Below are 14,957 nucleotides of genomic sequence, written 5' to 3'. Positions count from 1 at the left end.
CATTCTTAAAATTTGTGTTTCACATAAACCAGGTAGAATGGGCAGATTTAAGTAATTTTGACAAATGGGTTTCGAATAAATTCAGCTTATATAAAAGACTAATATCTCATAGTACGAAGTTAAGAATTAAAATCTGGTTGAAATCAGGATAACAATTCTATCATATATTTAAATTATATAAAAAAAAAACTATTCTGAAGATGTAAACGAAGTACATGTAAATTTGGCCTGAATGAACCTCGTATTATTACAAATAAAATAATAAAACAGCTTATGCAAATTGACATTGATTAAAACATGATTATAAACACATAACTAGCCCTGTTTTTGAATTTCTGTTACATATTCTATATCTAATTTGTTTTTAATTTTTTTAGATGGGGTCAACTATGTATTAGTCAACATTTGTGTGAGAACGACAAAACATAATGTTCTCATTTAATTTAGGCAGTTTTTGGCCTCTCTCTCTGTTTTGTTTATCTTTATTATTAAAGATGTAAAAATGATGACAATATTCTTTCATTGTTATTTGAACTAGCCAAACAATTTTTAAGTAAGACTTCATGCACAATTAGATTTATTGGTAAATGATGTCAATTATTATGGAACCAAGGAACTATTTTAATATTTCTTAATGTTAGGTTTTAGCTTTCCTAACTACAAACATAAATTAATTGTTTTAGATTTCAAAATCCGAAATATGATACCCAAAGTGCATTGAAAGAGTCACCAACTTACCCCTACTCCTGCTCATTAAAATCATCTTTGATCATTGCTATTAAAAAAAACCCTTTTGTTAAACTTTTGAAATATTTGATTTATATTTTATCACAACTGATTTATATTTTATCACAACTTCAAGTCGCACATGGAGTAACTGTTCCAATGGTCCTCAAAGAATTGGGTCAAAGTCAGATCGAGTTCTCATTAATCTTACATGGATTAATTCTTTTCCCTATGTCAGCTCTCTTCATTCATCCTAAGTTCTCCGACCACTCTCCAATGGCAGTATACCTAGGAGTAATGCCCACAACAAGAGGTAAATACTTTTCATTTTATAACCATTGAGTCTCTAATCCTAGTTTTCTCCCAATTGTAGCTGAGCTTCTAGCAAGCCACAACCGGGGAATCTGGATTTGCAACCCTGTCGGGGAGCACTTGGCTTTTCCACCCCAAAATACAGGGGGGCCCAAGGGTGGGTGATGGGAGTTTTAGCCTTTGGTCCTTTCATTGAAGATGACTTTCAAACGAAAGAGGGGAAACAGAAAAATTGAGAAGCCAAATGTTTGCAAGGGAATCTGAATACAAGCAAAAATCTTGGATCCACTGGCTTTTCGAAGGTGATGGTAATTCAAAGAACATCGTCATAGTAATCGTATCTCTTTCATCTTAGATTCCACTGGCAACATTCTAATAAATCCGGACCTGGTTTGTATTGAAGCTAGGCAATTCTTTAAAAATTTATATTCAAGTAAAGCTCCATTGTCATGTGAAGATATAATTTTTTTCTTGAAATTTTGCAAAACATCCAAACCCTAAACCCAATGTTTGGTCACTTGCCACTAAATTAGAAAATCATATCTATAAACTACTTACACAGTGATAGCAACTTGACAATCACAAATTAAGAAAACCAAACTAACATTACTATGACTAGCTATGCGCGTTAGACTTTTGGAAGCAATCGGAGAAGGTAATGAACATGTGGAGGTACACTCTGACTATAAGGATCCAATCAATTTGGTTTTGAATGAGTTCATCCCTCTCCCATGTATTCTCCCTATAGTTCAGGATGTGGGATTTTTAGCCTCTAAATTCTTGGATTTTAGAACAAGGCACATTTCTAGGAAGTCCAATGTTATTGGATATCCTATCTAGGAAGACAATCAACCTTACAAATGAGGTTGAGTGGCCTATTTCCGACCAATGGCTTTTAGAACTTTGCTCGACCACTTCTCAGGTGTCTTATAAATAAATATATATTTACAAAAAACAAAACACGAGTTAGAACCTAATCTACAAAGCATGAAGAATATGACTTCTTTTTTTTTTTTTTGGGCTTTTCTCAATAAATATGTATCCAACATTGATAAAGATTATAAAGTAAAGAAAATTCATTTGTAAACATTTGATAGTCAAAAGACCTATTTCACCTCAACTTAATTAAAACAGATGATTTGCATACAAGATCTCTTCAAGCAAAACCAATTCTGAGAAGAAGCATATATTAAAACCCATAAAGCTAAAAAAAAAACCAAAATGTGAAAATTTGATGTTAATAATCATGAAGCTTAGTCCAAACTCCAGCATTGTGCATGCTTTAGTTAGACAGATTGTCATTTTCCCAGAGGAAAAAAAAAGTTGGAAAACTTTTCACCCAACAAATAGTTTAAGACAATTTGTTGAAGCAATCAGACATAAACCGAATTGGCTTAACAACTACAATCTTCTAGGAATATTACTAGTTGAATTAGATTTCAAAAATTATGTCTTGAGATAATGGTGGATTCATGCAATTTAAAAAATTAAGTAAACCTGCTTCAACTTGACATTCCTTTTCTGAAATTACAACTTCTTTAGTAGGTATGCTCATGTAAGCAATCCTTTTTAAATAATATCAACTTGGTTTTTACCAATATTTATGATTGTTGGGTCTACAAAATATTGTGTAACAGTTTTTTTTTTTCATGTCTCATTTAAATTATTATGGTCAATTTAAATTTTATTACTCTTTTATGGAGTTGATGATTAAAAAATATATAATTTCTAATTATTAAAATAAAAATAAATAAATAAAAACTTCAAAAGGAAAGAAATGGGAGAGTTCCCACTTTTCAAAGGTACAATCTCACTATATGTAGTGTGAAACCATCTCTCTCATGAGCTTGTCAATGTCAACTACAATTTTGATAGTTTTAATTTATCAAGAAGGAAGAGAAAAAAAAAATCTCAATAGATTTGATTAATTAAAAATTGATTTATCGTGCAAACTTATAATAAAGTTATTAGCTATAATCTAGTGAAATAAGATAATGAATAACAGAATAAATTTTAAAATAGATTTTCATGTAAATCAGGTGATTTTTTATCATTTAAAAAATTGTTAAAGTACTTTCCTTGGACAAAGCATTTTTTTTCTTCTTTTAATCATTTAAAACTTCTACTCTCAAATTCATCTGAGAGAAAAACACGCTTACTAACCGAATTATAAATTTATTGTATAGATTTGTATATCGTGATGAATGGATTTGAAGTTGAAATTTAGAGAACATCAAGAAAGATGCAGGAGCTCAGTTTCCAGGCCTTCGTTGAGATTATCACTTCTTACACATTTCCCATTACTGTACTTAAATTTTCAACAGAAACTGAAATCCAGAAACAAGTTAGACTCACTCTGTTAATCAGCCTTGCTAGTAACAACTGCTCCAAATGATGAAATCGAAGTTCAAACTTCAAACTTCAAATGAAAACCATGACTTTATATATAATATCTGATACCAACCCCTAATTTATATAACACATTAAGTATTCCAACATGAAAGAAGAGATGGTGACGCGCAACTCCCGGGCCTCAAGTAAGTCACCACACATTTTAAATGTAAAATTTTGACCAAGCCCAGCAACATGCAGAGCGTGTACAGCACAGAAGACTGTTCCTTCCATTACCATTATCCAGGAGTACATTTATTGTATTTTCCAAGAACTAAGACTTTGGAGTTCTGGGTTGAACCCTTAAACTGGAAAGAGAGGCAGGGAAGAAGAATTAAGGGTTTATGATCAAAGACCTTGCTTTAGTCATGCGCAGGACCGTCATGCGATACATCTCGGTTTGTCGGATTGAAATCTCGACTATTGAGATTCATCATGCAAAGTGAAGGAATTTCGTTATGACCAGAGCTTGGTCAGTTTCTCACTAACTACAAGGGATCTCACACCTCACACTGCTTCTGACGGCTGAGTGATGGTAAGCCAACGCACTCTTCTTTCATAAAATTATTCTGAATTGTGTAGCTCATGGCCTTTACTGATCACCAAACATTTGACTAAAGCACCTACCAAATCTTTACCTGATTGTTATAATGAAGCCCCTCCTTTTTGACAAGGAAGCCTTCCCTCAAGAGTATATTATCATTTATTGGCAACTAACACTCTTCACGATCTGTTACAGACTAGTTTTAAACTTAGGGCAGGCCAAAAATTGGCCTTAGGGTTGGACCCATCTTGCTCCATGAATACCAGGCCTGTGGTGTTTCAACCTAAATAATTTTTGTTATATACATGGCACAAAGAGGACATAAAATGAATAGACTTTAAATATAAAAAGAATGAGACATATCATCAATTCTCTGTCGATAAATTTAAAAATGTGCAACTATTGGGTTTGTGCATCTCTTATCTCCTTTCCCTCCCACTTGAACAATCCCTCCCCCCACCAAAAAAAAAAGGATTTACAAATATAGATTAGAAATAAACATTCAAGAAATGACCCGCTGATGTTCTTGCAATGCAATAGGTACTGTTGGTCTCCATACTGTACCATTAGGGTTGTCCATCAGCGCAATACCCACAGCAGCTAAGTCTTTTCTGATTGCATCTGATTTCTCAAATTCCTTATTTTTCCTTGCTGAAGTTCTTTCAACAATTTTCTGCAAAACTTGGTCTTCCGTCAACCCTGCCCGTTTCAACGCCTTCTCTCTCAACTGCTGCAAAACCTGCAGAAAAAAAATGGAACCTAATGAACAAACATAGAAAAGAAAACCATTTGACACACCAAACTTTAACTTCAATACCTCAGAACAACTTGTCGGCATCAATCCAAGAACGGTTAAGACTCCTCTAATTTCTTTTTCGAGAGCATGCAGTGAATTGATACGGAACTCCTGCTTCTTCCCCTGCATTGAGTTATAATATTAGAATGCAGAACGAGTATGGACACATGGGAAATAGGAGAGAGATACCACACCTTCCGAGTATGTAGGAGATCATTGATAGTTTTCAATGGGTCAGAGAGTGCAGCAAAAACAACAGGAGTATGAAGGTCATCTGACATAGACGTCACAAAATCATCGTGGAACTTATTGATGCAATTCACTGTCTCGGATGGAACAGGATCCTTCATGTTTGCTCCATCATGTTGCAACAAAATTTCTTGACAATCATGAAGTGTCTGCAAACATTGCAACATCATGAAATTGCTCCATTACTTAACAGGCATCTCCAATTAATTAATTGCAGATTTGATGAATCTCCTCATCATGCTTATAAATGCTAATTTTGTTTTTGAAAGTAACTTTGTATACCACTAGTTAATCTAAACAAAAACAGATCCCTACTTCATTAAATGTAGTGACTCTCCCATGGGCTCATAGCATCTTATTGAGGCTAAACTTCATGGACATATAAACATCACAATGACTTAAGTATTCTTGTAGCCAAAAACCATTTTGTCATGAAGGTATCAAAAGCTTTTAAAAGTGGTTGAAAATCAACAGACTTTAATCAAACAGCTGCAAAAATACCAGCAGAAAATGAAATGTAGGGTGAACAAAGTCAAATGGGATATTATATGAAGAGCTGGATTCTTCATCCTTCCAACAGTTGAACTGTCCCTGCAAAAGGTCCACATGGCTCAATCTGCAGAGCCACTTAATGAACGCAATATCTTCAAATTAAAGGAGCACAATAGTCGTCCCCCCTCCCCTTTTTTCCATCTCTCTCTTTTTCTATTTTCTTCTTATCTGTGGAAGGGATAAGAGAAGAAGAAGGTCGGAGGGGTTTTGAGAGAGAGAGAGAGAAACTGAACCTATTCCAAGATATTCTCGAAGAACTTGAGCAAAAATGCTAATAACAGAAGGTTGCATCACCTGATAGATGTAGAAGAGCCGGTCTGAAGCACTTTCAAGCTGAGAGTCAGAATAATTTATTGGAGACCGATAGTGGGTCCCCATCAAGAAAAGCCGCAAAGCCAATGGATGATATAGGTCTATTACCTGAGAAGGACCCCACATTTTCAAATAAAACAAAATGCTTAAGTCATGAGTTAAGGCAAAATTACAAACCAAGATTTCAATGTAACCTAGGGCCAATCAAACAGTCATCACTTGAAGACACACGAGAAATTCTTCAGGGAACAAATTCAATTACCTGCCTAATTGTGAAGAAGTTACCTAAGGACTTGGACATTTTCTCTGAGTCAATAGTGACAAAACCATTATGTATCCAAAAGCTTACATTGCTCTGGTTACAAGCTGCACAACTCTGAGCAATTTCATTTTCATGATGAGGGAATACAAGGTCCATTCCCCCACCATGGATATCAAAAGAGTAACCAAGATAAGCAGCACTCATTGCACTGCATTCAATATGCCAGCCTGGCCTACCAGGCCCCCATGGACTCTCCCAGGATGGCTCTCCTTCCTTTGCAGACTGCAACAAACAGAAGACAAGTTATCACCAATTTCAAATATATCTTTATGCATGGCCACATACACGGATTCAAAAATAGAAGACAGGAGCTTCATTACTTACTTTCCATAACGCAAAATCAGCAGGATTCTGTTTCCTGGAGTCCACTGCTACCCTTTCACCTGCTCGATTATCTTCCAATTTTCTGCCAGATAATCGTCCATATCCAGGGAATTTGTCTACAGAAAAGTATACATCTCCATCAACTCTGTAGGCACAACCATTATCAAGAATCTGTGAAGAAATATAGTCAACCAAAGTCAATGTTTAAACATTTATTAACTTCAACAAGAAAAAACTGACTCCTCATTCCGAATAAAACTTCAGTAGAAATGTATTGAGCATTAGCTTCACAACAGACTCTCAACCTGATAACTACAAGCTCACAAGAAACACCTAGACGAGTGGAACTTCAGTTTTTTCTTCCAAAATTCCTGTTACCGGATATCCCAACACTAAACTCTTCCTCTTCTAAAATTTTCCAGCCAAAAAAGGCTCTCACAAGAATGCATACAACAGGAACTTATCTCTGTGCAGAATTTCTTTTTGGTGAATAAATAATAAATAAATATATCAAACAAAACAAAGAGAGCTACCTACAAGGTTAGGGAACCAAGAGAAACTAGGAAAGGAAGGGGGGGGGTGTGAAGGAGGCATTAGTGTAGGAAATAGAAGAGTCTAAACCCCAGGGAGAAACAATGAGCCTGTTCCTTGGAGTGTCTAACAGAACCATGGGGCTAGCATTGTAGAGATGGCCAAGTATGGATGACGAGATTTGGCAGTCCATCTGCGAAGGTAGTGCTCCAACCAAATATGGGGATAGTATCCATGAAGACCAGTATAATGACATCATCAATTGGCGATCCACTCAAAGCAGTAGCTAACCACCGACACTCTGAGGTGAAAGGTTGAGGGCGTCTACTTCTGGGCCAGATGGAGGCAAGGGCAAGAAGCCAAATGAAGTGGGAGAAGGGGCAGGAAAAAAAGCAAGGGCTGGTGTCCTCTTCTCAGTTGCTACAAAGGATGCAAATGTGGAGGGATATGTCCACTAAGGAGGAAGGTATGGGTGGGGAGGAAAAGAAATATCTGCACTCTGTGCAGATTACTCTACTGTAAGACGTGGCTGTTAAACACCCTCAGCGACTCACATGACCTGAGCCCACCCCATGCTTTTATGGTTTGAACACTCCTTAGTTGATTTATTGTTTTGGAACTTGTGTGGTGAACTGGTGACAATGTCTGACAAAGCTGTTGTGTTTCTTATGCAATTACGTAGCCTCTTCCTATTTAGGTTCTGGATCAACCCAAAACCCTGGACTGACTGACATTTGTTAACTATTACTTAGTTCTTACACAGGCTTCAACTTGTAGAGTTCTCTGTTACTCTGCATCACACAGAACGTGATGTAACTAAGAACATAATCAATCAAGCACAGAATCTGCCTTGCATCATGTAAAATGAGATTTGGGATCAACAGAGAACTGCCACTACAGTGAATATTACTCAACTCATCATCTTTACCTTTCTATCATGATAAAGAATTGATACTAAGTCACCTCATTGAAATGTTCTCGTCTGGTGGAATATCATGCTTCACTGAGTTAATCAAGGACCCATAGATGGAACCAAGGAGATGAGAGTTCCACCTAAACCATATAGCTCACCATTAATTAGGATTTTTTCCTCATAAGAAATCGAACTACATTCTCATCAAGATTAAATGAAAAGTAGGGTTTTGCTGCAACCTCGCATAATTTCTTTTAGTACAGTATAAACAGTCCTACATTGTACCAGCCCTTGACTTGCTGATTCTGTCACAGTAAAATTCAAACGTCTTGACACCCAGATAACAATAATATTGAGCTAACTAAAGAGCTGCAGAATGGATCATATAAGCCAAAAATGGTGCCAACATGCTGAGTAACAATCTGAATTTGTCAATAACTTCTATAATATCAGAATAACAATCTTCAAATAGCATGGCATTCCCTCCTCCCACAGGCGCAATAATGCAAGTGATGTCACTGAAGGATATCACCAGTAGGAAGTGGCTGATGTCCCTTACTGTTTTGCTTCTGTCATCTGAGGTGCAGCTCCCATCAACAGGGTAACAATTTGACTTCTATTGTTTAGGAAGCAAAGATTTCATCGAGAAGGTAAACCAACATATACTTCAACAAGTATAAACAGAGGAAAAACTTCTCCTTCTTCCACTAGACAGAACAATGGTTTTACATCTCTGACTCTTGATTCTTTAGATCCAGAATGTCAAATGGAGTCATGGAGAGGGCAACCCTTGGTACAACAGTAAGGTCACTGCATTTTGACCAGGTGATCAGAGGTTCAAGTCTGCAAACAACCTCTCTGTGAAAGCAGGGCTAAGGCAGCATATGTTATGATCCCCAGGACCCAGACTTCACACTGGGTGGGTTCACCCTTTTTGTTCTTCATTCTTCTATTCCCCACCCTGCAGAGGTTGTAAGTCGTCTGAAAAATGATTAATAGGTCAGAATGCTCCAATAAGCAATTAGAGCATGTCCTAATTATAGCTTCTAAATTTTCAACAATTGGCCTTTGGCAACAGAAATCGGTTGGACTGAATTAAAAGTAAAGCTTTCATCATTCATAATCTTGTTTGCTTGAGGTTCAGTCCATCAAAATCTAAAGAATGTGCATATACACAGTGAAAATAGAGAACGGATATTGTAGATGGATCAACCAAACTTGACATATTTTGGCCAACTTTGGAAGTGTGATTTGCACCACATACTGCCAATCTGCCATCATAGGCACAGTATGGAGAACCAACATTTGTCCCTACATGGCTACACCATCCCACTTTGACATCAAATAAAGGATTACAACTTAATGGTTACCACCAAGGGGATCACTTCTGCTTATGACGAAGCAGAATCACTGTGATGGTGCATGGGATGATGTGCCCATAGTGGTAGTGTCGTATGTTCCAAGTCCAATTTTTTGTATGAATCTTACATCTTATTCATCATAAATGGAGATCTGATCTCAGTGCAGTGATAATATAGTTCCATTGCAACCTAGTAATAGCAGATTCAAGTTGGGGGACAACCTACTCCAAAGGATAGAAACAAGAAACCATCAAGTTGGGACAAAATACACTCTGGATGACAAAGTTTTTTGTTCTTGTGCAATAATACAAATAGAATAAGAAGCTCAAGAGAACAATCCTGACATCACAACAACCAGAGAGAGAAGAGTAACTTTGTTGATCATGAAGGATTTATAACCAGCATGACTTAAGTGCTTTATCTCTGTACACCTGTTTCCAAGCATAAATAACCAGTACGCACATTTGATTGATTGATTGATTTAATACCTGTTTAATCATATCAATGATTTGAGGCATGTGATCTGAAACACATGGTTCCACAGTAGGATGAAGACAGTAAAGATATTCCATGTCATGACGAAACTCTTCACAGAAACGTCGGCTTAAACTTAATGGATCCTCCCCCAGTTCATTAGCTCTAGTTATAATCTACAAAATTCAAGATTTTTTTCAGTTTGTATTCAAATCCTGCAGCATAAGAACAGTTTAGCAATACTACAAGGATCTGAAAACATTCACAAGCTCATGAAACTAACATACTACAAATGAAACAAAAGTTCAAGGGAAACGAGAAAAAATGGATAAAACACAATACGATCAGCAACATGACAATCAAAGAATAATATAAGCTGCTGCAACTACAACTACCAAACAAAACATAAACTTACAGACAATAAGACAGTTGTTACAACAGAAGATGATCCGCAACATGACAACCACAGGATAAATGTGCATAAGCACGCATGGATGACTAAAGCACAACAAGTTTGAAAGTTTCAGATAGTCCCAAAGAAGATCTCAAATCAGGGTATGAAACACACTTGTAATATGCTCAGATTGTGTAGGAAGGCTGATATGATGAGGTGCAAAACAGAGTGGGAGAAGTCAGGTTTAAACAATGGTTTAGGACTGGGACATGAGAAAAGTATACAAAGGATTAGGTCCAAAACAAGGCAGAAGATAAGAACAGAAGTTTAACATAGCCTGCAGGTACTCACCTCCCTGCCAATATCACAAAGTGTGTTTGAATCCAACTAGAAAGAATAGGGGAGCCGCATAACAGGTGACCAGCAGGTCAAAATGGCCTGCAAGTTGGATCAAGGCCCTCTCTTGGTGGGTATAAAATTAGAAATTAACCAGAGGACTAATCTGAAACTTCCAGCAGTGAATTCCAAAGGTTGTAGAACAGTGGTGTGATAAGGAACCAAGATAGCAGCCCCCTGGCTTCACACTGCAAGGAATTGACTGGATTGAACAATAGCCCCTTCCACCTTATATACAACACTAAGGGAACTCCATAGGAGCAAGCATGCAAGTAACATCAAAATAGCTGACAAAAAACAATAAGTGCTTCAGCCCCTTGAGACTTGAGTTGCTTTATGTAATACTAGAAAAGAGCAGCAGAGTCTGCATTAGGAAGTTTCTAACTGATCCTCCAAAGTCCAAGGGAGTTGCTTGAGGTGGTATGGTTATGTTCAATGGATAACAGAGGGAAAGGGATGCCTGACTGATATGCTCCCAATGGAAAAAGCTAAAGAGCTACTTGAATAGAAAAGATTTTCTACCAAGACCGACCTCAAATAGAGCCTATTGCAGTACAAGGATCCATAAAGCAAACCCCATTTAGCAGAGTTATTTTGACTTACGGGCTCCTTTAGTCTAGACTTCAAATGACTACCCTTGTTTTGTTTGGATCCATGTAGGTGACCACATTGGGATGGAATAAGACTGTGTTAGTTGTTATTCATTGGACTAGCTTCTACACTGATGTGAACTAGTTGTTGACAATGACTAAATGAAAATAGAGAGTACCCAGCATCAAATAGACCAATTTGACTACTACTTCAATTGAACCAACCAGTTTAATTTAACTAATACTAATTAACTGAAAAATAAAATAGGTAGAGAAATAAACTAACCCACCCTTACCCCACAGGCAAACCTTATGAAAGTGGCCTATTACATCGAACACCCATGGAATCAAAGCCTCAAGATATATAAAACCCAACTTAAACTTATCTCTAAGAAACAAGCCCATTTTGGTGATGAACCTGCATCAATGATAGACCATACCTGCGCATATACAGTTGGGATGTACAGAACAGAAATTCTGATGCATCAATAAGTAATGAGCTTCATAAAAGCTTTATTGTAGGAGTTACAAAAAACTGTTAAGGCTGAAATATTTTACACCCAAGGCATCGATTTCCTTGTTTCAAATCTTCAAAATGGAAAGGTCAAAGCTTCTAGACCTCCCAAAATTAAATCTACAGTCTTCATGGAACACTGATGTGGTATATCTTGATTAGTAATATGAATGATTATTTTATCAATAAGAAGAAAAAAGGATTTCCTAATGTAATATTTTCAAGACTCCAGCATGCTCTTGCTCCATCTCCTTCCCTCTATCGGCTGGTTTTGCTTCTAGAAACAAACCAAGCATGGACAGCCACATTATATCTTAAGGCACTCTTAATGTATATTGCTATATTGATGTTCTTAGAATGTGGGCCTTGGTACAATAGTAAGGTTGATCCATAGCAACCAAGTTCTTGGCACGTTAGGGGGGCTACCTTCTATGTACTTCCTTTCCCTCTAATTCAAAGCTCACCTATTGAGAAAAGAAAAGTCCCTGGTACGTTATGACCCTCCCCAGAATCCAGACCATGCAGTGGCAGGAGAGCCTTGTGCACTGCGTACACCCTTTTAATTGACATAGTAATGTCTTTAGAGGAATGCTGATCACTACCTTAAATCCAGAAGGACACAAAGGAAGATATTTAATCATCTGCTACCAGCATAATTATTAAGTCATACAAAATTAACACACAACAGCAACCAGCAGAAAACATAAATAAGAGCAAGGAAAATAATGTGGTCTCGGAGACAAACAGCATACCTTGTCATCGACATCGGTGAAGTTGCGCACGTAACAGACTTCGTATCCCAAATACTTCAGATATCTGCCTAATTTTCAAACAGAAATACAGAGAGAACACACTTATTCAAAGAGAGTGGAGAGGAGGCGGAAATATCAACCAAGTAATGAAGCAGAAAAGAAAATCTTGACAGTCAAAAACATATCTTTGCAAAGAAGCATCCATGGAGTTACAATGTACTCACAAGAGGTTCAGAAAAATGAACATTTAGATGAAGACGAAGAAAAGGTACAAAGCAGACATTTTGATGGAGCAGTCACAATTTATTTTCCGTTGGGGGAGGGGGGAAAACGAAACTCTAGCAAATATCTGGTTGGCTAATCTCAATAGAGATTTCGAATAAAACCAGTTCGAATTAGGGATTCTAGATTGAAGGGAACCGACCTGTAAAGAACATCGAAGGTGACGTAAACGCGAGCATGGCCAATATGACTCAGGTCGTAGGCGGTGACGCCGCAAACGTACATGCCAATTTTACCAGGATTCTTAGGCTTGAAAAGCTCTTTCTGTCTGCTCATTGTGTTGTGTAGCCAAAGCTCCGAAATAGGATTCCGGGATTTCTCTCCATTGTGGTTGTGATGGTTGCTATCAACAGAAGGCAGAGATGCTAGGGAACTAAAGCAGTAGACTTTGTGATTGGTGTTATAGTTGGTGATGTTGCTGGGGGAGAAGAAACCATTGAAGTGTAGTCTCTTAAGGTGGTTACAATGGTGGTTTACGAGCAGAATTCTCCTCTTAGAAAGAGAAAGTCGAAAGAGATTGTGGGAGAGGAAGGTCCGAGAACAATTTAGCAGCGTTCCCATGTAGCCCTTCCCTTCTGAAACTCAAATCACTCGGCCTTCGAAGACTAACTATTCATCCGATCCTCTGGTGAGCTGCAGCTGTGAGCGCAAGAGCCACGCGACCAGGCAGCTTTTTCATTTTTCTTCTTCAATTTGCCTATTACAAGAGTTTTACCTAATAAGGTTTTAACTTTTAAGTATCGTAACATGGTAAATAACAAAATATCGGTATCAAGTATTGTGATTTTTTGAGACTTAGGTTCGTCAGCATCCTTTTAAACAAGAAATATTTATCAAGCTAAGGGCCCACAGACCCAATGAATAGATTAGAGGGGGAGGAAGATATGGTGGGACGGCCAATGGCGTTGGACTTCAGCAGCACTAAACTGCCTACTGTCCAGATGTAAAGTGGTAGTCGAGATTCACCCGTTTTATTTTTTTTTTTTTTTTATTTTGTTTCAATGACTTAATTAAAAAAAAATAAAAAATAAGAAAAACCAGCCAAAACAGGTGGTTGATCACCATAATTAATCTGGGCCATAGGCAACTCAGTGTTGTGCATTAATTGCATAACACTAAAACTTAACCCCGGCCTAATGTGGGGTTGGTTGGTTGGTAAAACCCACACTTTGAGCATATAGTTGTGGCCGAGAAGATGTTGGGTCCAACTTATTATTACTGTAATAAGTACCATTTCCACCAAGTTTCACTGGAAGCTAAAAATTTCATAGATGAGGCATAGACTTTTATTATTTCTGCTGAATGTCAAGGTTTTTTCTTTTTTTTTGGGTAGAATGCTCAATGTCAAGTTGATCTCAATTGGAAATGGTAACTCTATTGAATAACGCATTGTAAATTCAATAAAGAATCTTTTTGGAACTACAATGGAAGCATGGACATGGCTTCATAAAATAGTTTAAACATGCTTTTGGGCTCTGAAAACTTTCTGTTGGACCGTGAGCTTCCAAGGAAGAACTGAAAAGAGCTGGTGGGCTATCAAACTGAGGTTAGTTCGGCCATCCACTCAGCCCATGGGTTCTCTACTTTTACTTTGTTTGATAAAGGTCCAGGCCCAGCGTGATTAGGGTCTTAGTTTTTTATTATTGTTATTTAGAGATTTACGTGTAGTCCCTTTAGTAGACCATAGTGTTAGTTCTCTTAAATGCAGTATATTATGTCTGAATCCCAACCAGAATAACACCATTAGCCACTATTAAGCATATTCAAATTTCAAATGTAAATAAAATATCCCTTAAATTATTTAATATACTGTATTAATATATAGTTTTAAAAAGAAATAGTTAGTCATTAAGTGTTAATTATATGGTTAAAAAATGTAAAAAGAAAAATAAAAAAAAAATTTATATAATAACACAATTTATTAAATAATCTGAGAGACATTTTGGTCCCTCCACGTTTTAAATTTGAATATACTAAATGACAACTAACAATTAACGGTGTTAACCTGATTAGGACCCATACGTAACATATACTGTGCTAAGGAGACTCAATATTAATTTGTGATCACTAAAAAGACTCACACATAAAAAACTCTATTAAATTTTTTTCCGCATACAATGAGTTTAGGTGCATGTGGTGGAGCTTCGCGATCATGATGAGCATCATGAAAGGAAAAAGGAAGATTACGATGTTTTTAACGTAAACCGAAATGGTTGATAGAA

General features: G+C 36.9%; 1 protein-coding gene across 1 annotated transcript; it reads right to left on the bottom strand.

The window, feature by feature from the left end:
* Positions 1–4,211: 4,211 nt before the first annotated feature.
* LOC149025264 (Cysteinyl-tRNA synthetase, class Ia family protein) lies at positions 4,212–13,413 on the bottom strand. Its single transcript, XM_089145491.1, has 9 exons — positions 12,878–13,413; positions 12,454–12,517; positions 9,822–9,983; positions 6,529–6,699; positions 6,145–6,426; positions 5,865–5,990; positions 4,964–5,167; positions 4,791–4,892; positions 4,212–4,712 (listed from the first exon to the last, which is right to left on the bottom strand). The coding sequence occupies exons 1-9, from the start codon at positions 13,294–13,296 to the stop codon at positions 4,476–4,478; spliced, it is 1,767 nt and encodes a 588-aa protein (XP_089001617.1). The 5' UTR covers positions 13,297–13,413; the 3' UTR covers positions 4,212–4,475.
* Positions 13,414–14,957: the final 1,544 nt, after the last annotated feature.

Source organism: Hakea prostrata, chromosome 2 (genome assembly GCF_041222555.1).
Source record: "Hakea prostrata isolate BN-2017 chromosome 2, UWA_Hpros_2, whole genome shotgun sequence".
Lineage (NCBI taxonomy): Eukaryota > Viridiplantae > Streptophyta > Magnoliopsida > Proteales > Proteaceae > Hakea > Hakea prostrata.
The sequence above is the reverse complement of the archived record's forward strand: the minus strand, read 5'-3'. Positions and strand labels throughout refer to the sequence as shown.